The following is a 25,897-nucleotide window of genomic DNA, read 5'->3' as shown; positions in this document are numbered from 1 at the left end:
AGAAATAAACCTTGGTTGCTGCAAAACCACTGAGATTGAAAGAGCCCTTCAACTGTCTCCATTTTGACCACAGTCTGTATTTTCTAATTGACTGAACTTTTCCTTCCAGTTTATCTCTTAACTCAGCAAGAGACTCAGGGGGTAATGCATCCCATGTTGGGAAACAAAAGCACCCCTCAAGCAATAGGAACTACCTTGATGCGAGCAATACCTTGCATGACTGACCTGAAGACAATGATCAACCTGATGTTACTGCCCACCTGCACCTACCCCACAGACTTTCTCCTACATTTTCCCTATATAAACCTACAAGTATTTTCAGTGTTTTGGAGACAGTCGGAGACTTAGTCTACTGTCTTTCTGGTGTTGGCCTTGCTGAAATAAATTCTCCTTTCACCACCATTCCTCTCTCTGCCTTTGGATTTTGTCAGAAGTATGTGACCAAATCTGGTCCATTTGGGACCCCTGGAGCCATGTGCTCTTGCACCCTAGGGCTCGGGCAACAAGATTTTGGAGTCATTTGTTCCACAGCCTAACTAGGGAAAATTAACTAATACAGCAGCCATGATTTTCATCATGCAAACTAGAGAAACAGAAAAGCCTATTTCCATTAAGTTATTTCATGAAGTCTTTGTACAAACACCAGCGAGAACTTGAAAACTAATGAAAAAAAAACTAGCTGGAAGAGCCATTGGAAAATAAGAGTAGCTAGTCTGTAAGGAAGACGTGCTGTTAAATCATCATACGCTTGAAACGTTATTATCTTTATATATACAAATTAAAGCAATGTTTCACGTAAAGCTTTACGTTTTACGAAGCAGTTTTACAATCGTTCTATTTTTACAGATGAGGAAATTGAGGCCCAAGATGGCACAGTGACCTCAGCTCCCCCAAGTATTCTGACTCCAAAGTCTTACTTGCCCAAAATCACACTTCATAGTTGATCCCTGGTGATTAACGCAAAATATTGTTTTTAATCAGGATAAAACTTGAGGTGGACTGGCCTGCATCACCCTGATAAGGATGCCCCTTTTCAGGGCCCCACCCACACAGCGCCCCCAGGACGTCACCCTCCCAGCTCCCACCCCGCCGGGGCCTACGAAATCTTACGTCAGCAGAGCGCGCCTCGCCCCACCCTTTTTCGTCCGCCACCCTTCCCGAAAGGCCAAGCGGAGAGCAGGGGGAACCCGCGAGAGGGGAGCGGACGTGATTGGGCTGGCTGTGTCACGTGACGGCCACGAGGCGTGGGATTCGGCTTCGAGCAGGCGGAGGCGCCGCGCGAAGGGAGGGGTTCGGGCTGGGAGCGGCTAGGAGGTCGGGGGAGGAGCTTGAGCGCCGGCCGCCGTCCCGGCTCTACCAGACATCGTGTCTAGTCTCTGGTTACTGCCGTCCGGCCGCTGGCCCCCCGCGGTACTACGGAGGCCAGTCGCTCGCCCGCCCGCCAGGAGCAGCCGCCAGCTGGGGCGACAGCGGGGGATGGAAGCGGAGAACGCGGGCAGGTAAGGCCGAGCGGAGCGCCGCCCCTCCCCCGCGCCCCTCGCGGCGGCGGCCGGCGGGCGCGCGCACGCACGCGGGGGTCTTTAAATGCCGCGGCCGGAATACAAAGGCCGGGACCGCGCCTGCGCACCGCGGGCCTCCCCGGCCGCTGGCCGCGGGTTCCTCCGGCGGCGGCGGCGGCGGGTCCAGCGCCTCAGCTCTTCCTTCTTCCGGCCCTCCCGGCATCCGCCGGCTTTTAGATGGGTTAGCGAGCAGCCAGCGGTCTCCACTTGATGTTTCTTCGCGGTTCCCGTTCTGGCAGCGTTTCCCTTTAGCCTCCCTTATGCGAAGAGCTGTGAAGATGGAGAATCACACGTATCACCCCTGGAGGTTTTACTTTAGAGTTAGTAGATTTATTGTGGCTTCTCCCCCCCCCCCCCTTAGGTTTACTAAAAGCACCGTGAGGAGCCCCAAGGTAGGTAACACTGCCGTACTAGAGCTCTTGAATTCTGGACTGTGACTAGTACCCCAAGAAGTCATCAGTCCTTTCCTGTGATCTTGGAGGCGAACTTAAGAATCTGCTTTCAGGGATCCCTGGGTGGCGCCGCGGTTTGGCGCCTGCCTTCGACCCAGGGCGCGATGCTGGAGACCCGGGATCGAATCCCACATCGGGCTCCCGGTGCATGGAGCCTGCTTCTCCCTCTGCCTGTGTCTCTGCCTCTCTCTCTCTCTCTCTCTCTGTGACTATCATAAAGTAAATAAAAATTAAAAAAAAAAAAGAATCTACTTTCAGTGTGACCTTTGGGGAGTGTTAGATACGTAGAGAGAACGTTTGGCAAGAGCAGGTATTTCACAATTTGAACTCCTGGCAGAGAACTAAACGAAAAAAATAATTAGGTGGGGTAACCGGGTCTTTAAAAAGAAAAAAGTAATCTACATTGGAGTAAGATTGTTTTAGACCAAATGAATTTTCCTGACTCTCCGTGGCTAATGGGTCCTGGACTTAAGACATTTCGCTTCTCTGGGTCTGTTCATATTTGTAAAATAGGGCATCTCTGATACCGGGTCCTGCATGCTGTGAATCTGGGTTGTATGGAAGGGATTAGATTAAATAGTCTTTAGCGTTTAGGAGAGGTATATGTAGACAAAGTGTGGGCTTGATATCCTGCCTTTGCAGGTCGAATCCTGAAATAAAGTATTGCACTTCCTTCCCAGAAGAACTTTACATTTAAAAGAATTTACTGGAATTTGTGGAACTTGCTCCTACCTCTGTAATCTTACTTCACATCAGCACTGAAACCTGTGTCGAGTCTAACAGCAGATGAATTACACGTTAGAAGGCCTTGCTCACTGTCTCACAGCAAAGTAATAGGTGTCTTATACAATGTTTATCCACAAATTGACATTTCTGTTTTAACTTCATCCTGTGTTATAGACCATTTTTAATTTTGACTGGCAAAGTTTCAATCCCAGGAAATAAAGAGAATTTTGTGTTAGTAGTGTAAGGGCTTTATCCTTGGGGATTCTGAAATGACCGAGGCCCCAGATAATCCCGAGAGTGTCAATATCCACTTTATGCTACTCAAGGAGTAGAATGGAATGGGTATGATGAATTTACTTTTTATTTTGGAAGAGTCATTTTTAAAAAGTCAAGGAAAAAATTCTATTAATATGGGGACTCTTTTTTTTTTTTAAAAAAAAAAAGAAGATAATTCAAGTATCATGAGTATTTAAAGGCTAAACCAGAGAGGAAAAAAGGAAGAAGAGGATACTGTTTCAACTGAGCTCCAGCACAAAAAGGACATTTACCAAATGGGGGATCCCTGGGTGGCGCAGCAGTTTGGCGCCTGCCTTTGGCCCAGGGCGCGATCCTGGAGACCCGGGATCGAATCCCACATCGGGCTCCCGGTGCATGGAGCCTGCTTCTCTCTCTGCCTGTGTCTCTGCCTCTCTCTTTCTCTCTCTGTGACTATCATAAAATACAAACAAAAATAAAAAAAAAAAACGGTAAGTAGGGTGTCAAATTAAAAATGACTGGAAAAGTGTAACACAGACCACTGAAAATACAGAATGGCAATAGTAACCCTCAAATGAAATCAGCCTTTCTAGAAATGTTAGAGACTGGGGTACCTGGGTGGCTTAGTGGTTGAGCGTCTGCCTTCAGCTCAGGGCGTGATCCCGGGGTCCTGGGATCCAGTCCTGCATTGGGCTCCCCGCAGGGAGCCCGCTTCTCCCTCAGCCTATGTCTCTGCCTCTCTGTGTCTCCCATGAATAAATAATAAGTCTAAAAAAAAAAAAAAAAACTGTTAAACCAAGAATTTTTTTAGTTAGATATTGACAACTGGGGCAAGAAAGGCTTGGGTTTTCTGCGTAGTCCACTGGCATGCTATTAGGAAATAAACACTTGGTTCTGGTGTTAATTTTTTATCTCTTGTGTAAAGAAAAATGATTGTAGACTGGGAGTGGCAGAATGAATGTTTTTAAGAGACAAGATCGGGCAGCCCGGGTGGCTCAGCGGTTTAGCACCACCTTCATCCCAGGGCACGATCCTGAAGATCGGGATTGAGTCCCATGTCAGGCTCCCTGTATGGAGCCTGCTTCTCCCTCTGCCTGTGTCCCTGCCCCCCCCCCTTTCATAAATAAATAAATACAATCTCTAAAAATAATAATAATAATAAGAGACAAGATCGATGAGGGCATTTTAGAGAACTTTCAGCTGATCTAAGAGAAATCATATTTCAAATGAGAGGTAGATTACTGCCAGTCCATAAGAACTTGTAGAAAATGGGAGAGGAGCCCGAAGCCTGAAAATAAACACGTGGGATCCCATTTCTTCCAAAGGTGGAGTCTGTCCTCTAATTTATTGACTTTGATCCTAAACAAAATTTTTACTTTTCAGTGGTTTTGAGCATATTTAAAAGGAACCAGTGACCATTAGGCTACAGTATAATTTCAGAAAAAAGTAGGACATACCAAGTTAAGTTAATTCCATTTTGGATAATGATAACTGGACTAGCATCAAGAGGATGATCGAAGGTACCTAGAGTATGTCATCATTTCCTACTGTCTTTATTATTCCAGCAAAATTACTATATACCAGGGAGTTTCAAGTGTTTTGCATGTGTTAACTAATTTAATCCTCATAACCAGTGAATTAGATACAACTATTGGCATTGTGCTGATGTGGAAACTGAAACAAAGAGGCTAAGGAACTTGAGTCAGTAAATGACAGAACTGGAATGTGTACCCAGGCAATGTCCCTCAAAGTCAGCTTCCCTAACAACTGTGCATGTGCTGTACACTTCTCTGTGGGCAGGATGGACTGATGGCTGTCTGGTTAGGTAAACTCCAAACTGGTTTACCGCTGAAAGAATCAAGGGTCAGCTCTGTGTCGTGTACTTCTACCCCATCTTGTTCTTTTCAACAATTTAACAATGTGAGGGTGCTGATAAAATTTGTCAATGACCCAACTCTGGGAGAGGTTTGTGGAATCAATAGTTTGAGTCAGAACCCAGATCTATCCAAACTGGCTGGGATGGTGAATCACCTTTTTTATTCTTTTTTTAAAGATTTTATTTATTTATTCATGAGAGAGACAGAGAGAGAGGCAGACACACAGGCAGAGGAAGAAGCAGGCTCCATGCAGGGAGCCCGATGCAGCACTCGATCCCGGGTCTCCAGGATCAGGCCCTGGGCTGAAGGCGGCGCTAAACCGCTGAGCCACCCGGCTGCCCGTGAATCATCTTTTACCAAAGAGCCACAATCCTGTGCCTAGGTGCAGAAAAATCAGTGATACAGTGGGGAGGTGATAAAAGGGGAGTTCTCATTGACAAAAGTCAATGACAAATGACAAAATAGTGAGGATATTTGAAATCCTACTATATGAAGAATAGTTGAATTAGTTGAGGATTCTGGCTTACTCTAAATCTTTGCGTTTATAGTTTCTGATAGGTTGTATACCACAAATACCCAGTAATGCATGGTGAAACACACACTTCCACTTTGCAATATTAAGTCTAGTCTTTAGGGGATCCCTGGATGGCTCAGTGGTTTAGCTCCTGCCTTTGGCCTGGGGTGTGGTCCTGGAGTCCCAGGATCCAGTCCCATGTCAGGGTCCCTGCATGGAGCCTGCTTCTCCCTCTGCCTATTTCTCTGCCTCTCTCTCTCTGTGTCACTCATGAATGAATAAATAAATAAAAATCCTTAAAAAAAAAAAGTATAGTCTTTAAATAGTTATGGTAGTATTCCATCATACTTTATGTAAAGGTAGTTTCCTTTAGTTGAGCATTTGGATTATTTAGCATTGATTGTTATTTTGTAACTATTCAGTGTTGTATTATTATTATTTAAATGAAAATAATAAAATACCGCTATATGAGTATCCTTCCAAAATTCATATGTTGAAAACTAATAGTCCCACTGTGATAGTATTTGGAGGTGGGGCCTTTGGGAGGTGATTAGGTCATGAGGGTGGAGCCTTCATGAATGGGATTAGTGCCCTTATAAAAGAGGTCCCAAGAGATCCCTCACGTCTTCCATTTTCTAAGGATTTAGTGAGAAGGAACCCATATGAACCAGGAAGCAGACCCTCAACAGGCGCTAAATCTGCTGGTGCCTTGAACTTGGACTTTCCAGCTTCCAAAAGTGTAATAAGTAAAAATGGTGGGGGGTTTTTGTTATTTTTAGTGAGCGAGAAAGCAGGGGAGGGGCAGAGGGAGAGAGAATTCCAAGCAGGCTCCACACCCAGTGCAGAGCCCAGCGCACGGCTGGTCTCAGGAGCCTGACATCCCGACCTGAGCTGAAACCAAGAGTGGGTCGCTTAACTGAGTGGCCTAGTGCCCCTAAAAATTGTTTCTGATGAGCCACCTAGTTTATGGCATTTGTTACAGCAGCCCAAGGGGACTAAGGCAAACGTATTTAGAAAAGAGCAACCTAAATCTTTAAAATGGTGGAAAATAACAGGATTAAAGAAGTTGGAGTTTTTAATTTTAGAGAAAACCTGAGAGAGTTTTTGAAATTCAGCAAAACCTGAATTAACTGGACTCCTCAGTCCACTGTGTTGTGTTTTTGAGAAACACTGTCAGGAAATACGTAGTTCATCAGGAAAATGGACAGTATGTCGATTCCGGGTGGCCATAAAAAACAGTGCTTTGAGCACTGATGTTCAGGAGAAGGGCGGTGTGAATGGCGGCCTGGGAGGGGATGGGGGGGGTGGTTAGCTGGAAGCACAGGAGAGGTGGCCCAGAGAAGTGCAGGGACAAATGTGATAGAGAAGATAAGTGAGCAAAGGGAAATAAGACCATCCCTCTTGCTTAGAGATTTAGTTATCAGGGAGTTACAGAAAATAAAAACTCTAAAGAGTCTGTTTGGAGTCTGGACAGATTTAGTCCCGTTTTCTCTACATTGTCCATATATAAGAAATCATTTTCATGGTTCTGAAAGGTCCTGAGAGGATGAGTGACTTGGCCGGGTGCTCTTCTGTTGCTGTCCCTCACACAGAGAAAATGAAGGCTGTAAGTTTTGCACAATTCTGAGTTACAAAGTGGCAATCCTGTCTACAGCAAATGTATTAAATATTTTCACATTAAGGTTGAACAGGTTTATGCTGCTTACAGGTAGAACTATTACTGGATCATAGAAAATTAAATTATCCAGAACTCCAGTTTCCTAGATTTGAAGTTCTTGAAGGTTTTTGTATGGATATATTGCTTCTGCCAAGTAATAAGAATATGTGACACACTTTTTGCTTTTGTTCTTTTTAGAAAACTGTTGAGATGCTAAGACTAAACACACAAAGATAGTGTATTACCTTAGAACTTATCTATCACATTTTTCATAGCTTTCTTTTTCTATTCCTAATTTCTTTATTTTCTATTTCTAGTTTAACTGGTTGTCAAGTACCAGGGATCATTTTTAGAAAGATTAAAAAGGACATTGTTGATATTATCAGTAAGTTTCTCGGTTTCTTTCAAAATAAATAGATCTATGTCTCTAAAATCAACTTCATATTTTTTTCTTCCTTTTCATTTTTTCTTCAGCCAATTGATTTCTAAAATTTTAGTTTTCAGATTCTGAGCTTCAGAATTTAATGACTCCTAAATATGTGAAAGGAACCACATTTTGGAAATTTATTTTTTAAAGTTCAGATTCCTTTTGTAATGTGGTATTTTCCTAAATTAAGTATCTTTTTTTTTAAAATTTTATTTATTTATTCATGATAGACATAGAGAGAGAGAGAGAGAGAGGCAGAGACACAGGCAGAGGGAGAAGCAGGCTCCATGCCGGGAGCTCAATGCGGGACTTGATCCTGGGACTCCGGTATCGCGCTCTGGGCCAAAGGCAGGCACTAAACCGCTGAGCCACCCAGGGATCCCCGCTAAATTAAGTATCTTAAGTTTGGACTTTGTGAAGTGCTTGAAATGGGACTCCTCTGTGAAACTCTTGAGAGAGGTAACGAGGCAAATGGAAAAGGGTGAAGGTCGCCCTCCTGAGTGTGGCATACTAAGAACAGACATCGTGCATTCTTCTGGCGCTCAGTTATTATGACCATATATCTTTACTTTTACATATTCCAGTTGAAAGGGGCTGCTAATAGCTCAGGAAACTGCAGCTGGCCACAATCAAAAGTTACAGTTCATTTTACTAGAATTTCCGAAGGGTAACTAAATAAGATGTCTCCATGTAACCTAGCAGTATCCACACCTTCATTGGAGTATTTGTGTCATCAACACTAAACAACAGGACAATCGGAGCTTCTTCCAGACATGCCTCTCTCCCGGTTTCATGGAGTTTCCTCGCAGCCCAGGCACCACCCCTCGCTCAGGCCTCAAACGAAGGAACCGAGGCTGCTTCCTGCCCCCACGCCGGAGGAGACGTCAACCTCTCAGCACTTGCCGAAGGGAGAAAAAGAACAGCAAGAAGCAATTGAACATATTGATGAAGTACAAAATGAAATAGACTTAATGGACAAGCCAGTGAGGAGATTTTGAAAGTAGAACAGAAATAAACTCCGCCAACCATTTTTTCAGAAGAGGTCGGAATTGATCGCCAAAATCCCCAATTTTGGGGTAACATTGGTTAACCATCCACAAGTGTCTGTACTGCTTGGGGAGGAAGATGAAGAGGCATTGCATTATTAACAAGAGTTGAAGTGACAGAATTTGAAGATATTAAATCAGGTTACAGAATAGATTTTTATTTTGATGAAAACCCTTACTTCGAAAAGAAAGTTCTCTCCAAAGAATTTCATCTGAATGAGAGTTGTGATCCATCTTCAAAGTCTACTGAAATCAAATGGAAATCTGGAAAGGATTTGAGGAAACATTCAAGTCAAACACAGAATAAAAGCAGCAGGAAGAGACAGCACGAGGAATCAGAGAGCTTCTTCATCTGGTTTACTGACCATTCTGATGCAGGTACAGATGAGTTAGGAGAAGTCATCAATGATGATATTTGGCCAAATCTATTATAGTACTACTTGGTTCCCGATATGGATGAAGAAGGAGAAGATGAAGATGATGATGAGGGGGGGAGGAAGGAGAGGAGGATGAAGGAGAAGATGACTAATGGAACACCGATGGATTCCAACCTTCCTTTTTTAATTTTCTCCAGTCCCTGGGAGCAAGTTGCGTCTCTTTTTTCCCCTCCTCTTGTGCTCATCTGCTCTATTTTTTGAAGTCTCTTTTCTCTCCCTTTATATCATGGTTCTCAACTTATTTTGGGAGGGAAATACCTTGAGCAGAGTACAGTGGGAAAAGAATCTCTACCCCTTTCTATTCCAAATTCATTTTTATTTCTTCCTGTCTCAACAAAAACTTTATGGAATCAACACCACTGTGATCTGTGGGAAAAAAGAAAAACCTTCTGCTCCCTTAGCTCTGCTGGAAGCTGGAGGGTGCTAGGCCCCTGTGTAGTAGTACATAGAATTCTAGCTTTTTCCTCCTTTCTCTGTGTATTGGGCTCAGAGATTACACTGTGTCTCTATGTGAATATGGACAGTAAGCATTTACCAGCATGTACCTGTCTACTTTCTCTTGTTTAAAAAAGAAAAAAAAAACTTTAAAAAATGGGATTATAGAAGGTCAGCAAAGGGTGGGTTTGAGATGTTTGGGTGGATTAAGTGGGCATTTTGACAACATAGCTTCTCCTTTGGCAGAGGGAGAAGCAGGCTCCATGCAGGGAGCCTCACACAGGACTCGATCCCGGGTCCCCAGGATCACGCCCCGGGCCGAAGGCAGGTGCTAAACCACTGAGCCACCGGGGCTGCCCTCCTTTAGCATGTTTAATTGTGATGTTTAACAGACATCCTTGCAGTTTAAGATGACACTTTTTTTTTTAAGGTTTTATTTTTATAAAAATGTGTGTGAAGTGAGTGAGTTGGGTGTATTGTGCACTAAAATTTTCTGATAGAGGAAGCCTGATTAAAGAATGGTCCATGCTAAGGACTTATTAGATCTAGTGCGTTCTCCATTTAATAATTATATGCTATTTCTATATTTTCATTCTCCTATCACCTGTCTTGCCTTTTTCATTATTTTATTATGAAACTTGTGTAAATACAATTTTGTTTCTGTACTTTTTTGGCATAACATAAATCTGTGAACTTGAAATTTTAATTTTGTGTTAGAAAATTTGTTTGTTCTTTGTTTAGTCTTGTCTCAGATTTTATTATGTAAATCCCATTATTCAAAGTTGCCTAAATCCATTTGGAAATCTTTAAAAAAAAATTGGGGATTCTTAAAGTGAATTTATTGGCTTTTCTGATCCAGTTTTGTTTGGACCAAAAACCAGTATTGTACAAAGTATTAAGCCTATATTTTAATATTTACTGAAATGGACTGTGGTGACTTTGGATAATGAGGAAAAGTTTAATATTAAAGCCATGTTTATTACAGTATAATTAACATGTTAAACCATGGGATAAAATGCCATCAATAAAAAATTATGAAATATTAAAAAAAAAAAAGACACAGATTGAGAGGCAGAGACATAGGCAGAGGGAGAAGCAGGCTCCATGCAGGAAGCCTGACGTGGGACTCGATCCCTGGTCTCCAGGATCACACCCCGGGCTGCAGGAGGCGCTAAACTGCTGCGCCACCGGGGCTGCCCGATGACACTTTCATTCATTCATTCATTTATTTTAAACTTTTAAGATTTTATTTATTAATTAGAGACACACACAGAGAGAGAGAGAGAGAGAGACAGGCAGAGGGAGAAGTAGGCTCCATGCAGGGCACCTGACGTGGGACTTGATCCTGGGTCTCCAGGATCATGCCCTGGGCTGAAGGCGGCGCTAAACCGCTAAACCACTGGGGCTACCCCCGATGACACTTTTAAAATAAAACTCTCCTAATGATGACTTGAGCCCTGCCAGTCAATGGGAGAATCAGCAGAACCTGTAGGATCTTACTTGGAATTGACATTCTCTATTGTAATTTTGTTCCTGTATTTTTAAAGTTTCATTTTGTTTCACTGGAAAGGAAATATGCTCAGTTTTAAACCTTAAAAGTGTACGAGTTGCTTTGTTATAATAAAACTAAATGTGTACATATTCACAAAAAACACTGAACAACGGATGTTTTTACAATTCATCAAAAAGTTATGAATACTATTAAAGAAAAGTAGAGGGTGGGGAAGAGGACATGTTACTTTGTGCCTAGCACAATTTAAGCACTTCACTTCTCTTCATTTTTCACATTTGAGCTTCTAGAACTTACTACATACTTTTCTGGTGTGCAGCCTCAGGTTACAATACTGTTCTGTGTTCTTTCTACTTTAAAGTCTGCATTAAACAATTTCTGTGCTTTTAAAAATATCAAATGTAATTATGCTACATAGTATTTTCTCATGTTAATGTATCAAGTTTATTGCATTACTGTGTTTTTTTTTACATAACTGAATATGATATATTTAAGGAAATGAAACACTTAAAAAAAAAGATTTAATTTGAGAGCAAGAGAGAGAGCACAAGCAGAGAGAGGCAGAGAGGGACAAGCAGACTCCTTGCTGAGCAGGGAGCCTGATGTGGGGCTGGATCCTAGGATCCTAAGGTCATGACCTGAGCCAAAGGTAGATGCTCAACCGACAGAGCCACCCGACACCCCAGAAATAAAACTCTTAAGATATAGTATAATATCTTTCTAATTCTTAACCTTTTCTTTAGCAGCTTATCTTAAAGATAGCTTATAGCTAAAATTCCTCTCCATTGGTTTGTCCACTGGGGTTTGGCCCCTGTATGTCTCATGAGCACCCAGCATCCTAGCCTAACCACCACAGTCTATTACCCTGTATCTACCTCGGACATTTAAGTTTATTAAGGCTGTTTTATTAAGATGCAAATTATACACTATGAGTTTTTACCCATTTACTGTGTACTAGTTTGCCTTTTTTTTTTTTAATTTTTATTTATTTATGATAGTCACAGAGAGAGAGAGAGAGAGAGAGAGAGAGAGAGAGAGAGGCAGAGACACAGGCAGAGGGAGAAGCAGGCTCCATGCACCGGGAGCCCGACGTGGGATTCGATCCCGGGTCTCCAGGATCGCGCCCTGGGCCAAAGACCGGCGCTAAACCACTGCGCCACCCAGGGATCCCTAGTTTGCCTTTTTAATCTCTACTTTCTGAGCTTCTTCTTTGCTTTCTTTGTGACTAAGAAGTGTGTAGTTAACCCACAGAAAACATGACTTTTCTCTCCAAATGGCAAATGATACCCATTTTATTTCCTAGTGTTTTCTTTCCATTGTGTATTTAATGGCATCATTTGGCATCAGTTGTAGTTTGAGTTCCACAAAATATATGGTTTATTCCTCTGGCTTTGTGCTGAGGGAAACAGTTTGAAATAGTGATTTATAGTCACTGTAAGATCTTTTTGGCAGTTTTCTGTGAAGGCCTGTGTTCCTTATATTGAACTGACCACTGGGAACCGTCTAAAAAATATTCAGAAAAGAGGTTTAAAGTGTTTTTTTTTCCATAAATTCACAGATACGTACAGAATATCAAATTCTAGTCTTAATCTAATGGTAGAAGCCCAGCAACAATTTAAAAAAGATCCAGGGCAGCCCCCGTGGCGCAGCGGTTTAGCGCCGCCTGCAGCCCGGGATGTGATCCTGGAGACCAGGAATCGAGTCCCACATCAGGCTCCTTGCGTGGAGCCTGCTTCTCCCTCTGCCTGTGTCTCTGCCTCTCTCTCTCTCTCTCTCTGTGTGTGTTTCTCATGAATAAATAAATAAATCTTCAAAAAATAAAATAAAATAGATCCAATGAATAAATCATTAAGTAGGCAGATCAACCAAAAGAGAACCTTAAGTTAACTTGGAGGGAAGGCAGGAATAGGGAGATTTGGTTGAAGGTATAAAGATTACCAAGGTCTGGGGATCTAATGTACATCGTGGTGATTACAGCTAATATTGTACTATATTCTTGAAAGTTTCTAAGAGATTTTCAATGTTCTCATTGCAAAAAAGAAATAGTAATTTTTTTAAAGAAATAGTAATTATTTGACATAATGCAGATACTAGCTAAGACTCTTAATAATCCTCTTTTGCAATACATGTATCAAATCAACATGTTACACATCTTTACCTTGCACAGAGTTGTGCAATAAATCAGTAAAGCTAGGTGAGGGTTAGATTGGCAGAATCTTTGTGACAAAGGGATTAAATCTGAAGATAGAGATGCAAATTGTTTTTATGGACACTTTAAACCTGTATGAGCTGCTGTGCCTTTTAAGTTTCTCTGCTCTAATGATCTCATTTCAGAGAAAGCAGAGACTGACTTGACAAGACTGGTAAGTTTTATTGATGACACATTTTGTCATTAAACAGTGGAAGAGTTAATTAGTGTTTGGTTAGTAAGCACAAGGTAAAATTAGGGTGAATGTGCACATATGGAAAAAGATATTCCTTCTCCCTTTTGACCATTTTATCAACTCTAAATATTACAATCTGTTACTAAGTGTTTGGATCCTGAAGTCTTTTATTACAGTTAATTGTTTAAATTCCTGGTTAGGAATGGCATTTATTGTCATATTTTATATTTTTATACTTTATTTTTCTTTCAGCTATTCCCTTCAGCAAGCTCAAGCTTTTTATACATTCCCATTTCAACAAATGATGACAGAAGCTTCTGATATGGCAGTGATGAATGAACAGCAAATGCCCACAGAAGTTCCAGACCCAGCTCCTGCTCAGGAACCCGTACAAGGTAGCTTTTATCAGGATAGTTTAGAAAATTAGCTATTGGACTAGCCAGCTTACAGAAAAAAAGGGTTAGTGATGAATTTTAGTTTTATTTCATTTATTTATTATTTTTTTAAGATTTTATTTATTTGACAGGGAGTGTATACAAGCAGATGGAGGGGTAGTCAGAAGGAGAGGGAGAAGCAAGCTCCCTCCTGAGCAGGGAGCCTGACACGGGTTCTGGGATCATGACCTGAGCCGAAGGCAGGTGCTTTATCAACTGAGCCACCCAGATGCCCCTGGTTTTATTTTAGTATTAAAATTTCTAACTTCTTTTTAAGTATGTACCAGGCACTGTGATAGGTTTTGGGAAATAAAAGAACATGGATCCTGTCCTCAAGTATCTCATGATCTAGAAGTAGAGAATAATAAGTAGAGATCCCTCGGTGGCTCAGCGGTTTAGTGCCTGCCTTCGGCCCGGGGCGTGGTCCTGGAGTCCCAGGGTCGAGTCCCTTGTCAGGCTTCTGCGTGGAGACTGCTTCTCCCTCTGCCTGTGTTTCTGCCCCTCCCTCTCTCTCTCTCTGTCTTTGTGTCTCTCATGAATAAAAAAACAAAATCTTAAAAAAAAAAAAAAGAAAACACAAGGGAATTACTTATTCTTTTATATTATATTTCAACACACAAAGGTGAGGAGGGGCATAGAATGCCTTGAGAGCTCATAGGGTTGACACCTAGTTTGGACCAAGGCTCAAAAGCAGCTTCCCAGAACTCAGGAACCAAGGGTGGGGAGATTTTATCACCATGAATAGTGGAGTGGGGAAATTCCAGTCTTAAGGAGCAGCATGTGCAGAAGCATAGATACAAAAAAAGCATGACCGTTAAAAAAAGTAGTGATTATGTGTCACTGGCCTCTGGTGCATAGCCAGAACATAGGCTTGTAACCTGATGAATGTAGAGTCTGTTCTGAAGGCAGTAGGGAACTGTTGAGAGAATGTAAGCAGAGGGTGACTTGCATAGACTGACATTCTAAAACTCAGCCTAGAAATAGTGTAGAGGATAGATTGAATGGCAGGAGTTGAGGCAGAATATGGAGACAAAACATGGACTCAAGACTGAAGAATATGGGGATGAAATAAGGAGGTCCTGAGGGGATGGAGAAAAGGTAATGGCTTTCTCCAAAGTAGCAGTATCGTAGGAGAAATGTGCTCAGAATTTCACTGTATGATTTCAGAAAACGCATCTGCCTCCGTTGCGTCGGAGATGGCCCTGCTCTTGACTCTCCTATTGGTGTAGAGGTAGATCCCTTAGTATAGGAGTAAACAGAGTGAGGTAGAAGAGAGGACGGACAGGAGGCTGGGTTAGGGAACCGCCAAAAGTAGTAGAATGGGAGAGGGGCCCAAGAAATTGAGAGATGTCAAAGAATTAAGGGTAAGAAAACCCAAGCCTTCTTGTGGGTAACTTTAGGTCAGTGATTCTTGACCGAGCAACTCCCAACCACCCCCCACACACACGCACATCGCGCAAGGAACATTGCAAGGAACATTGGGCATTGTCGGAAATGACTTTGTCATGGTTGGCAGGGTGCTCCTGGCAACTATTAGGTAGAGGCCAAGGTTGCTGTTAATTTCTGTAAGGTACAGGACAACCCCCCATAACTAAAAATTATTCAACCTAAAACGTTAGTAGTGCTGAGATTCAGAAACTCTGCATAGGTCCTGAAGTAGATCCCTACTCTTCCCTTTTGAAAAATTCTTTCCTCTGAGAGATTTCATCATTAGCACCTCTAAATTCACCTCTTTGGCTGTGTGTGGAACAGAATATACATTCAGTCTCTAAAACAAGCCCACAAGCCATTTGAGGCTTTCTATTGCTGGAAATGGGAAATTGAGTTAAAATGTTTCTCTTTCTATTTTTCTACTTATTTTTTCATTTGTTTATTGACCTATTTGTGTATTTACATTTAGAATTTCTATAAAATAGTATAGATGCCTTGTATCCCTGGGGAGGCAAAGATGACAGGTAAGAGTGTGTGGAAAATCAGTCTTAGTTATTATGGGCATTTCAACCAAAGAACAGCTAGCAGGGGGATCCCTGGGTGGCGCAGCGGTTTGGCGCCTTCCTTTGGCCCAGGGCGCGATCCTGGAGACCCGGGATCGAATCCCACATCAGGCTCCCGGTGCATGGAGCCTGCTTCTCCCTCTGCCTGTGTCTCTGCCTCTCTCTCTCTCTCTGTGTGTGACTATCATAAAAAAAAAAAAAAAAAAAAAAGAACAGCTAGCAGAGGAAGGAGGGTGGGGGATGAGCCCATGTGAACCCAGTCCCAGGGTGAAGAAGGAGAGAATAGTGCAGAGGACCCTGAGGTTGGGAGATAGAAGAGAAAGATAGTGTTAATAGAGTGACTTTTCTGGGAAAGTTGCCTGATGTTGTATAAGTTATATTTTTCTGCATCTACATTCTGGAAATCATTGTGTTTCAGAGACTCCAAAAGGAAGGAAAAGAAAACCCAGAGCAAAAGAACCCAAAAAGCCAGTAGAACCTAAAAAGCCTGCTGAGGCCAAAAAATCTGGCAAGTCCACAAAATCAAAAGAAAAGCAAGAAAAAATTACAGACACATTCAAAGTGAAAAGGAAGGTAGACCGCTTTAACGGTGTTTCAGAAGCTGAACTTCTAACCAAGACCCTCCCAGACATTTTGACCTTCAATCTGGACATTGTGATTGTAAGGATTTTTGTCCCTATTTGGTTCTATAAATGGCACATTGCATTTTGTTGAAAACAATCATTTCTAAAAAATCCTTTTAGTGGTAAATGGTGTCTCCTTCATGAGAATGTGTTATATGGTTGTGTTTAAGAGGATGGGCTCCACTGTGGGGCTGTCTGGTTTCAGATCCTGCCGTAGGATATAGGGGTATGATCTCAGACAAGCTTTAACCTTCCTAATCACCAGTTTCATTACTGGTGAAGCAGGGGTGGTGATAGTACCTCCCTCATGGAGTGACAGATAAAATAATCCATGTGGATTGCTTAGATTATATGACACCTGTGAGTTCTCCATAAATAATACTGCCTTTGAGCTTTGATTTTTGTCAGTAACTCTCAGAAACATCAACATGCAAACAGCTCTGGGTGATGTGGAGTGAGCTGCATGGTGGGACCTCACTCTTTCCAGCCCAGTTGGAAAGAGTGAGGGGGGCCTGGAGATATATGAGGAGTAAAATGGTTTTTATTTTTAAAATTTGTTTTTTTTTTCCTTTGTATTGAAGCATACTTGGTACAATTACATTCGTGTAAGGTGTACGACAGCGATTTGAGAAGTCTGTGTGTCACTCCACGCTCCTGACGGGTGTAGCTACCATCTGTCCACATACACTGTTAGAGTACCCTTGGCTGTATTCCCTGTTCTGTGCCTCCTGCTCCTCTTTGCCTGTTTTGCCCATCCCCCTTTGCCTCTGGCAAACACCATTTCCTCTCTGTATTTATGGCTCTTTTTCTGCTTTTTTTTTTTTTTCCCTAGACTGGTTTTTGTTTTTTCTTGTTTTGGTTGGTTTGAGAGAGAGAGAGAGAACGAGAGAGCAAGTAGTAGGGGCAAAGAAGGAAATAGAGGGAGAGGGAAAGAGTGAATCCCAAGGAGGCTCCACACCCAGCATGAAGCCCCACGAAGGGCTCAGTCTCTATTATCCTGAGATCATGACCTCAGCCAAAACCAAGAATTGGATGCTTAACCGACTGAGCCACTCAAGGGCTCTCAGACTGGTTTAAAAACAACAGCAACACTTTAAATATAAAGGGAATGTTTTTCCTCAAAATGGAATACTTTGGGGGTGCCTGGGTGGCTCATTAGGTGTGGAGTCTACTTAAAAAAAAAAGGAATATTTTGTTCAGATCAAGAATAGGTACTTAATAAAAAACATTGCTTATGATGCTGTCTTAAATTTTTATTTTAAAAAATTCAGTTTTGTCCACCACCTCTCCACAGAAGCCCTAAGGTTTAAACCATATTTTTCAAGACTTAACTATATAAACATTTTTTGTAGATTGGCATAAACCCAGGACTGATGGCAGCTTACAAAGGGCATCATTACCCTGGACCTGGAAATCATTTCTGTAAGTAATTATTTTTTTTATCATTATACTTTTATTTATTTTTTTTATAAATTTTATTTTTTTCTTTTTATTTATTATTTATGATAGTCACAGAGAGAGAGAGAGAGAGAGAGAGGCAGAGACACAGGCAGAGGGAGAAGCAGGCTCCATGCACTGGGAGCCCGACGTGGGATTCGATCCGGGGTCTCCAGGATCACGCCCTGGGCCAAAGGCAGGCGCCAAACCGCTGCATCACCCAGGGATCCCTTATTATACTTTTAAACTATGTTTGTTAATATTTGGGGATTTTTTTAAGCGAATTGTGTTTTTTAAAAGAGGGTATTTGTAAAGATCTATATGTGTTTTCTATGCCGGTGTACACAAAAATAAAAGATTTGAGAGGATATGTCACTGTTCACATTTTAGTGTAAGAGTATGAAGGGCAAGAAAACAGTACTTCCCCTTTTGTTTTGTCAGTTATTTTATAGGGGTTTTACTATATTTTTTTAAATGAATTTTCTTTTTTACTTGTTATCTATGGTGAGAATAACAATAGTACATCATTGTGCCAGAGCAGACAGAGAACTGACCTTTCCAGATTTCTACTGATCTTATTTCCCAAGAAAGATGAAATGCATTGCTCCCTGGCAGTCAGTTATTACAGTAGTTAAGAAATTCTGGGGGATCCCTGGGTGGCGCAGTGGTTTAGCGCCTGTCTTTGGCCCAGGGCGCGATCCTGGAGACCAGGGATCGAGTCCCACGTCGGGCTCCCTGCATGGAGCCTGCTTCTCCCTCTGCCTGTGTCACTGCCTCTCTCTCTCTCTCTCTCTCTCTCTCTCTCTCTCTCTCTCTCTGTGTGTGTGTGTGTGTGTGTATCATGAATAAATAAATAAAATCTTTAAAAAAAAAAGAAATTCTGTGTTGGAGACATTCTCTACAGATTCTTTGTATCTAGCAGAAAATACTTGTAGAGTGAGCTTTATTTTTATTTATTTTTAAGATTTTTTTATTTATTTGTTCATGAGAGATAGAGGCGCAGAGGGAGAAGCAGGCTCCATGCAGGGAGCCCGACGTGGGACTTGATCCCGGGTCTCCAGGATCAGGCCCTGAGCTGAAGGTGGCACTAAACCGCTGAGCCACCCAGGCTGCCCCAGAGCGAGCTTTAAAACCAAGTATAACTACTGTTGTATTACCTTATATGTAAGTCTACTCACCTAACACCACCTAATAGAGAAAGGCCTGCAAAAGCCCTCAGGAAATACTAGTCAATTATCTAAGAGTAACATTAAAAACATTTAGGTCAGGGGTGCCTGGGTGGCTCAGTCAGGTAAGTGTCCGCCCCCAAGTCAGGTCCTCTGCTCAGGGGGGAGTCTGCTTCTCCTTCTCCTTCTTCTGCCTGCTGTTCCCTCTGATTGTGCTCACTCTATGTCAAATAAATAAAATCTTTAAAAGAAAAAAAAAAAACATTTAGGGCAAAAGATCTAGTAATGTGTTTTTGGAACTAAGGATTGATTTGATTGATTGATTTATAAAGATTTTATTTATTTATTCATGAGAGACACACACAGAGGCAGAGACACAGGCAGAGGGAGAAGCAGGCTCCATGCAGGGAGCCTAATGTGGGACTCGATCCCAGGTCTGCAGGATCACGCCTGAAGACTGCGCTAAACTGCTAAGCCACCCAGACTGCCTTCATCTCCATTATTTAAAAAAAAAAAAAAAATGTCTGTAGAAGTTGGGTCTTTTTTTTTTTTTTTTAAGATTTTATTTATTCATGAGAGAGACCGAGAGAGGCAGAGACCCAGACAGAGGGAAAAGCAGGCTCCCTGTGGGGAGCCCAATCCCAGGACCCCAGGATCATGACCTGAGCCAAATCCACTGAGCCACCCAGGCGTCCCAGTTTGAACTTTTCATTTCTTCCATCATCAGGACATTTGAATGTTCTGGGTCTCTTGGTGTATGTTTTTATCTGTTTGCGATATTCTGAGGGCAGGGGGTAGTATCACCAATTTTTAGAAGGGAAACAAAGATTTTCAATTTCCTACACTGAGTAGCAGTGTACTTCTGATAGCTGTTTACTTAATCTGTCCTGTGAAAAGGAGATAAAAATGGTAATTAATGTCTTAGAAGATCATTATGATCAATAAATGAGATAATCCATACAGAGGGCTTAGCACATAGTAATTGCTTGATACATGGTATTTGATCTGTAATTTTTTAAGTATCCTAAGTTTTTTTTCTTGTAATTTCAGGTTAAAATTTAGACTACTGTGTCGATTCATGGGGCAAAAATGTTTGACTTACTGGAAATAAACTGAACTGTCATTTTCACAGGGAAGTGTCTGTTCATGTCAGGCCTGAGTGAGGTCCAGCTGAACCATATGGATGATCACACTTTACCAGGAAAGTATGGTATTGGATTTACCAATATGGTGGAAAGGACAACACCAGGCAGCAAAGATCTTTCCAGGTAATTACATTTTATTTTTATAGGTTGGAACTGATCATGCCAATGCCTCATATACTCTAAGAATGCTAAATGTACCTACTTGAGGCTGAGCTTAACAAATACATGAATAGATATTTTATTCAAAGCTATCTGAATTAAGCGTATTAATATTGCCATACTTATATTTTGACTACTTTTTAATTCAATTTTAGTAAAGAATTTCGTGAAGGAGGACGTATTCTAGTGCAGAAATTACAGAAATATCAGCCACGAATAGCAGTGTTTAATGGAAAATGTAAGATTTACTTTTAAATTTTATCTTTTTTTATTTGCTGACATTATGGGCAATGTAAATATGTTTGTATTTCATTTTAGGTATTTATGAAATTTTTAGTAAAGAAGTTTTTGGAGTTAAGGTTAAAAACTTAGAATTTGGACTTCAACCCCATAAGATCCCAGACACAGAAACCGTAAGTACTTAAAGTGATTCTTGTAACAATCAGCTAAATAGGAATTTTTTTCTAGCTAGTTTCCCTTTTTTATTTGTCCTATCCATTGTAATTCATGCCATTCTAAAAACACTGTATTTTGTTTAGTAATAGTTACATGTCAACTGAAACTAATTGTTGCAAATTAATTCAGGAACTATTTTAAAAAATAAACCTTTTTTTGGATAAAATGTCTTACTGATGTTATTTGGCTAAACTACTGGGAGGAGTTGAAAATAAATTTAATGGCATATTTTTATTAGCAAATTCAGGTAGGTTAGTCCTTTTTCGGTATGAAACAAACATGTAAATACAGACATGCTCCTGATGAGTAAAACTGCTCATTACCCCCTACTGGTGTATCTTAGCCCAATTTCATTCTAAAGCTGTATGAATAGTATGCAGCTCGGTTGCAGACAGACATCCAGCTAGCCTGACTGGCATCCGGTACTGTTTACTGGTGCTGTGTCCACAAAGGCGTCGTGAAGAACAGTGGGTTTCAAACTGTCATTTCTGCAGAGTTTCTGCAGACATTAGGTTTAAATTTGCTTCTTAATGTAGTTTTGTTTACAACTTTTTAAAAAATAACATACATGCACAGACCCATGTGTTCTAGACAACATTTTAAATAATGGAGAAGCCCATGTGCTGACGGGGTTTTGTGGAGAGCTCAGAATAAAGTTTCTGTCATCTCCATACATTTGAACTTCTCCCTCTTAAATTTCTTCTACATAAATATATGCTTGATAAAGTAAGTGGTCTTTCTTAAAACCGAGGCCTAGGGATCCCTGGATGGCTCAGCGGTTTAGTGCCTGCCTTCGGCCAGGTGTGATCCTGGAGTCCGGATTGAGTACCACATCAGGCTCCCTGCATGGAGCCTGCTTCTCCCTCTGCCTGTGTCTTCGCCGCCCCCCCCTTCTCTAATGAATAAATAAATAAAATCTTTAAAAAATAAAAAAAATAAATAAAACCGAGGCCTACGCTTGTCTACTTTGGTAAAGTTGGTGCAGCTGAGTTCATTGCCTTCTATAGAAAACTGCTTTATTGTCCCGTAGGAGCCAGATGAGGCTAGGCTACACGCCTTGAATGTAGGTGACCATAATAGTGCAGTACTAAGTATTGGATAATATCATGACAGGTAATGTTAGCTCCTATAGTGACTTGGGAGTGCTTGTGTGTTTTAGTTTATTCTTTGTTATGAAATATTTGCAGTTACTGATGATGTTAGTGATTCAGCTTTGAAACAAAATTTTTTTTCAAATTTCTGCATCATTTATAATTGAAGAATATCTTGGGATGGGAAAATGAGTAATTACAAAACCTGGTAGTATTTATACCTACATATCTTTAGGAGTCAGGAGTTTCTAAATTCTTTATTAAAAAAAAGTTTGTTTTATGGAATGTTATGGAGGGCAATATAAAAATTGCAAGAAATTGCAACTAGAAGTTCCATAATCGAGCAGCCTCAGTCTTTGATATGTATGTGATATATAGTATTATATATTTTCTGTTCTATGAAGGACAGTTTGTCACCATTATCCCAAATAATAAATGCAAATGTCTTTCTCCTTAGCTATTTGACAGAATTCTGATTATGCTTTTGAGTCAAAAAGCAGGATGTAGAACAGGAAATAGCATGTGACCATTCGTGTGTATTTAAAAAGGGTGTGGGAGAGTACATATGTGAGATACATTTGATCATATATTCATAGAATACATCCGGAACCAGCAACTGTGATTGCCCTGGGAAGAGAACTGGTAGAGACAGAACTGGGAGGGAAGATTTTCAGTGTATATACCTCTTTGCCCTCTTGCACCTTTAGAATTGTGAACCATGTGTTTACTATTAAAAAGACAAGATGATTGGTAAATGAACATGAGGGGGGGCAGCCTCTTCATTTTTTATTTATTGACTTTGTAGTAAGTAAATTTTACAAATTTGAACTCAGACACAACTACTTGTATTGATTTGCATATATTAATGTGTGATGAGCATCATTTTTAACCAAAAAATGTATGAGTTTTTTAATCTCTATGTGAGTGGATTCAGTAGACTTGGAAGATTTATGTAACTGTAAAATTTTATGATTCCAGCTCTGCTATGTTATGCCATCATCCAGTGCAAGATGTGCTCAGTTTCCTCGGGCCCAGGACAAAGTTCATTACTACATTAAGCTGAAAGACTTAAGAGATCAATTGAAAGGCATTGAACGAAACACAGATGTGCAAGAGGTACAATATACATTTGATCTACAGCTAGCCCAAGGTATGTTCCCATTTTCAACCCATTCATTCATTTCATGGATCTGTACCTTACAGAAAGCAGGTTGTGAATTTAAAAGCAGGAGAAAAGAAAAGTTAACATTTGCAGCATGAGTTCTCAGACAACATTAGTCACTGTTAAAATCTCGTTTTACCAAGGTCATCTATCTGTTGTGGGTACACCTACAGATGTTGAGGGTATAAGAAACATGGTAAAAAAAAAAAAAAAAAAAAAAGAAAGAAACATGGTAGCCACTTGAGATTAAATCTAATAGGTTTTTGCAATTCTTAGGAGTTAATTTAGTATATGTTATAAAGAGTTTAAAACATGATACTAATGAAAGATACATCTCAGTATATGTGAACTAGAAAAAGATTCGTTCATGATGACCTTTGAATAAAGCTATTTTCAAAACCGTTGTACAAAATCCATTTTAAATCCCTTTTACTCTCCTCACAGAGGATGCAAAGAAGATGGCTGTTAAGGAAGAAAAATATGATCCAGGTTATGAAGCAGCATACGGTGGTGCTTATACAGAAAATCCGTGCAATGGTGACCCTTGCAGCTTCTCTTCCAGTGGGCTAAGTATGTTCCCCTCCATATGTGGATTCCTTTTAAATGCTTGGTTTTGTCAGGACTGGGGGCAAGTTTTTTTTGTTGTTTGTTAGCTTTTTGTTGTTTGTTTGTTTTTTTTTTTTTTTTTTAAGAGAGTGAATTATTGAAGTGTAGGAATGACACTGAAAATCTGTAGTGGCCAGTAATGGAAATTACAGTGGTTATCTGATGTCCCGCCACACATGTGTGTCCAGCTCATTCTCTCTAAGTTAGCGAGTCATCCCATTCACAGTCCCTCTGTGAAGTCCTGTATCTGCCGAAAGAACAGAGATTTATTTATCATGTAGTCAAGAAGCTTGCATAACTATTTAATAGCAGTTTCCCCTCACTGGACTGCTCACATCTCCTCTTGAATCCTGTGACAATTTTAGATAGAACAAACTAACACTAACATTCTTTTCCCCCCTGGCAGCTGACAGTGGAGAATCATCTTTCGGTGACATTCCAAATGGGCAATGGATGACCCAGTCGTTTACAGACCACATTCATTCTGTTAATAATCATCGTGAAACCCAAGAACAGGAAGAAGGAAACCATGCTTAAGAGTGGTGTCTCTCAGCTCTACTCAAATGCTGCAGTTTTAATGCAGTTGTCAAGAAGTAGTCCTCAGTTTGCTGACAGGCATTTTATTAGTATTTTGCTCTGGTGATACAATGATAGTACAGTTGTGTGGTAGAATCAACTGTATGAACCTAAGTAAGTGGGAAAGGAAGAAGTGGGTTTTTTTGTATTTGAATTAACCATCATTCCAGCTTTTTATAAACTATACTTCATTCATGAAGAAACTGATTTTCTTGTGGGAGTCACTTTTAATCTGTAATTTTAAAAGAAACATTCTGAAAAAAAATTCTGAATATTTATACTTGATTATTAACTGTGCATAAACCCAGATACACTGTTACTTCTTTTATGCTTAAGAAGGACATGCTAATAATAATTACCACTGGTAAAGAGGCGGATGTATTCATTTTTGTATATGAAGTTAACCCACAGTGGAGTCTCACTGGGTAGTCGTTAGCAGCGTTTGAGTTGTATTCACACTCAGACCTCTTTATCTCCACTGGTTTATGAGAGATGCTCAGCAGTAGAAGTGTAGTTTGGCCTTAGGGCAGCAAGGCTAGCCTGGCCTTCCCTGCCAGGATACCAAGCCCTGGGTGTAAATCCCCTAGTACAGGCAGAATGGGAAGTTCCAGAGAATGAAGCAGACCTTTTTTAAGTTTGTTACTTCCTCTGTGTTTTACCTGAGAGACATACATTTGATAGGGAAGGAATTGAATTTTTCTTACAATATCTGTCGCCATTCTAATTTTATCCTTGGCTTTAAGGGTACGACATGGAAAGTGGTGAGAAATGAACTCTCAGGCTGAGCAGCAATATGCTGGAAGTGTTTGATAATCTTATTTAAACTGGTGCTTTATGTACATGAGATGTATTAAAATAACAATTTTTCTTGCTAGGTATATCTAGTCAGTAATTTAAAAAAAATCTCTGCATCATTGCTGTTACTGTGGACTTACTGAGCTTCACGGCAGGGTTGGTTTGAAGTAACATCCCTTTGTGATTTTTCTGATGCCTCTTCCATGGTGCTACAAATAGTCCAGACTACTCGGCCTGGTGGATAGTGAAGCTAGGTATTCAGAAATGCTACTGCAATTAACTCCTGGTCACTTCTGAATGTCCTGATTTCATACATACCCAGGGAGCATGCTGTTTTTCAATATGAAAATATTTATGAGGCTTTGGGGTTTTTTTTCCTCTAAGAGATTATATGTTCTTCTCTATGTAATAAGAGAAACAAATTCTTATGAATCTTTTTTTTTTTTTAATTCTTGTGAATCTTAACATGCTTTTTAGCTGTGGCTATGATGGATTTTATATTTCCCTTAGTCTAGGTCAAGCTATGTAAAAGTTATTCAACTTATGTTATTTAACTCATGTACTGTACTGCTGTTTACATGGATGTTTTATGCGGGTGCTTTGAAGTGCCTTGCATCAGGGATTAGGAACAATTGAATTATTTTTTCATGGGACTATGTAAAGCATGTAAGTAGGAATTGCTTTGGTGTATAATAATTGTAGCCTTACATTAGATTGTTTTTCTTTGAGTAGAGAAAATACTCTTTAAATTATGATGGACACTCATTAGAGAATGAGTTTGAAGATTTTCCAAGCTTACAATAATGGTGTTTTTCATTACATATGAAAAATGAGTGGTAAATGTTGATATATCCTATACATGATAATATGGGACTTTTTCATTAAATAATATTGAAAAAGTTTTTAAATTCATTTGGAAGTCTGATCGTTTTTACAATAAAAAATATTAAGAACGGTTATCCCAAGTTACAAGT

At 40.5% G+C, this 25,897-nt stretch overlaps 1 protein-coding gene and 1 pseudogene across 3 annotated transcripts; both read left to right on the top strand.

Annotated features, from left to right (window-relative positions):
- Positions 1 to 1,298: 1,298 nt before the first annotated feature.
- On the top strand, positions 1,299 to 25,835 carry TDG (thymine DNA glycosylase). 3 transcript variants are annotated; one of them, XM_055336212.1, is made up of 10 exons: positions 1,299 to 1,499; positions 13,532 to 13,674; positions 16,126 to 16,367; positions 17,683 to 17,752; positions 20,066 to 20,201; positions 20,393 to 20,475; positions 20,556 to 20,650; positions 22,763 to 22,934; positions 23,391 to 23,516; positions 23,959 to 25,835. In XM_055336212.1, exons 1-10 carry the CDS (start codon positions 1,477 to 1,479, stop codon positions 24,087 to 24,089), a joined length of 1,221 nt encoding a protein of 406 aa, XP_055192187.1. In that variant the 5' UTR covers positions 1,299 to 1,476; the 3' UTR covers positions 24,090 to 25,835. The 3 variants fall into 3 exon arrangements, with proteins under 3 accessions (XP_055192187.1, XP_055192188.1, XP_055192189.1); XM_055336213.1 differs by lacking the exon at positions 1,299 to 1,499 and adding an exon at positions 1,681 to 1,879; XM_055336214.1 differs by lacking the exon at positions 1,299 to 1,499 and adding an exon at positions 1,933 to 1,951.
- Positions 7,729 to 9,603, top strand: LOC129516752 (protein SET-like; annotated as a pseudogene).
- Positions 25,836 to 25,897: the final 62 nt, after the last annotated feature.

Source organism: Nyctereutes procyonoides, unplaced genomic scaffold (assembly GCF_905146905.1).
Source record: "Nyctereutes procyonoides isolate TBG_1078 unplaced genomic scaffold, NYPRO_anot_genome, whole genome shotgun sequence".
NCBI classification, from domain to species: domain Eukaryota; kingdom Metazoa; phylum Chordata; class Mammalia; order Carnivora; family Canidae; genus Nyctereutes; species Nyctereutes procyonoides.
This window is presented reverse-complemented; position numbering and strand designations above follow the sequence as displayed.